Below are 2,161 nucleotides of genomic sequence, written 5' to 3'. Positions count from 1 at the left end.
GCATGGGAGACCTGTGAGCCTCCTCAATGCCATGGTGGGTTACTTGCAGAATGAGTTGCATGAATTAGCCTTGGATTTTACTGATGTTACTGAGGTGGAGTCTGGAGGCCACAAGGTTTTCAAAACTCCCAATCCCAGGGTGCCACTGCCATATACCTATTTGATGGCTTGGTACGTGCTTCACTGCCCTCCCATAATAAGTGCAGCCTCTCCCCCGGGAGACTTATTTACCCCATTTGTGCAACGATTAGAATCTACAAAATGGGAAGGAGGTTATATGGTTAGGATTCGCCAACTCTTGTCGCGGGACACCCACTACCATATCTTCCATTGCTTCCCTGATTTTGAGGGCGGCGTCTACGGAGCGGAATATCAGGACGCAACAGGTCCTAATGGATTCACTCAGCTGAGCGGGGGTGTTTTCCATTGGCTTCTCTCTATCAGGCCAGGCTACTTGGTCTTTCGGCAAGGCGCCAACTGTTTCATTGAGCCCTACCAACCCTATAGGTTCGCTCGCCAATTTAGGTATGATCAGTTGTACGTCGGGAACCCTCGACCTCAACTCTCAGTTGTGGGCAATTTATATGAAGGAGCCAGGGCTTAGTATTATTCTGTGGCAGGTTGTACCAAGGCCATCTTTAGGCTTCCCCACAAAACACCCAACTCCTACACTTCCATAAGCTTCTGTAATTGGTATTTCGCCGCTTCTCAGACTCCCAATTACAACCTGAATACATCTTGCCTAAAAGACATCAGGGATATGTATGCTTCGAGAAGGGGGTCAAAGACTTCCCGCTTGAGAGGGATTGACGAATTTCTGTCTATCGAGAATCAGCCTGCTAGACAGGAAGAAGAACAAAGAGCTGAGCCTGTTCCGGTAGAAGAACAATGAGTGGTCGATCCTCCCGCGACGAAAGAAGCGGGGAAAAGAAAACTTTCTGCGGATGAAGCCGGGCAATATGACAAACAGACTCGTCGGAAGTTGATTCTCCTCCCCCTAAAGGCCAACAAAAGCCCAAGTTGATGGCTGATGCCATCAGAGCTGCTGAAGATGAAGAACAACAAGAATCTTCCGTGGCAGGCCTACCACATAGAACTGGACTTCGTTCTCATGGCCCAGCCTTATCGAGCGAAGCTTCTTCTTACCATCCCCCTGAGGACGAAGAGGGCGAATTAATGGCTGCAGATGCAGAATCTGCTCTGGTGATGGACCTTCCTAGATCTCCTGCATTAGAACCAGGGGGTCTCGAAGAGAATCCATCCCCTCCTCCTTCAGCATTAATTTCATAAGCTGGTGATTTAATTCCCAGTTCTACAATGGGACTTATGAATAGACCAGCTGCTGGCACAAATCTTTCTGAACCTTTCGCCATCGGGGATGATGAGGAGCGAGTAGATTATGAAGGCTCCTCAATTGGTGACGCAGCTGACGAAGATAGAGATGATGATGAGGATGCTGACGTTGGTACCATGCCAGGTGATGACGCGGGGGACGATGAGCATAATTCTATGGATGATATAACCCTTTTTGATGATGCTCCCAAGGTCCCATCCGATAAGGCATCGGGTTATAATCCTTTTCACATCTCTGGTAAGCCTAGTTTTCTTCGAATTCTTCCACATGTTCTTTCCTCGTTCCGACCCTTTTTTCGTGTAGGTTCGCCTCCTACCAAGACTACTGCTGCTACTACTTCGGAGCAGGATCCTGCGCAAGTGTCAGCTCCTCCACAAGAGCAACACTTGCCTGGCTCATCCACAGTGGCTGTTACTGTAACTCCTCCTCCTGAACCGCAGGTCGCGCAGGTGTCAGCTCCTGCGCACGAGTAGCCTCTGCCTGCTTCGTCCATTGTAGCTGCTTCACCTACCACGTTGATGAAGATCTCACTTACACCAACAGAGGCGAGGCCAAGTACGTCTCAGGCAAGAGCAATGATGGCTTTGACCTCAATCCCATCACAATTGAATGTTTCTACAGCTTCTGCAGCTTCAGCACCCGGATCCCCTGCACCAATTTCAATGGCTCTGGGAGCATCCTCAAGCGTCACTTCAAGTATCGCAGGCGCACCTGAGTTCCTTCAAATCTCCTTGGTGTATTTGAATAGCCTCGCAAAGAAGGTAATTGAATATGTGGTGAGTGGTCAGGGAACTTTCAATTCTTTCC

The 2,161-nt window shown here is 49.1% G+C and overlaps 1 protein-coding gene across 1 annotated transcript; it reads left to right on the top strand.

The window, feature by feature from the left end:
* LOC109846203 (FK506-binding protein 4-like) lies at positions 1,318-1,827 on the top strand. Its single transcript, XM_020415425.1, has one exon. The coding sequence runs from the start codon at positions 1,318-1,320 to the stop codon at positions 1,825-1,827; it is 510 nt and encodes a 169-aa protein (XP_020271014.1).

This window comes from Asparagus officinalis, chromosome 6, assembly GCF_001876935.1.
Source record: "Asparagus officinalis chromosome 6, Aspof.V1, whole genome shotgun sequence".
NCBI classification, from domain to species: Eukaryota; Viridiplantae; Streptophyta; class Magnoliopsida; order Asparagales; family Asparagaceae; genus Asparagus; species Asparagus officinalis.
The sequence above is the reverse complement of the archived record's forward strand: the minus strand, read 5'-3'. Positions and strand labels throughout refer to the sequence as shown.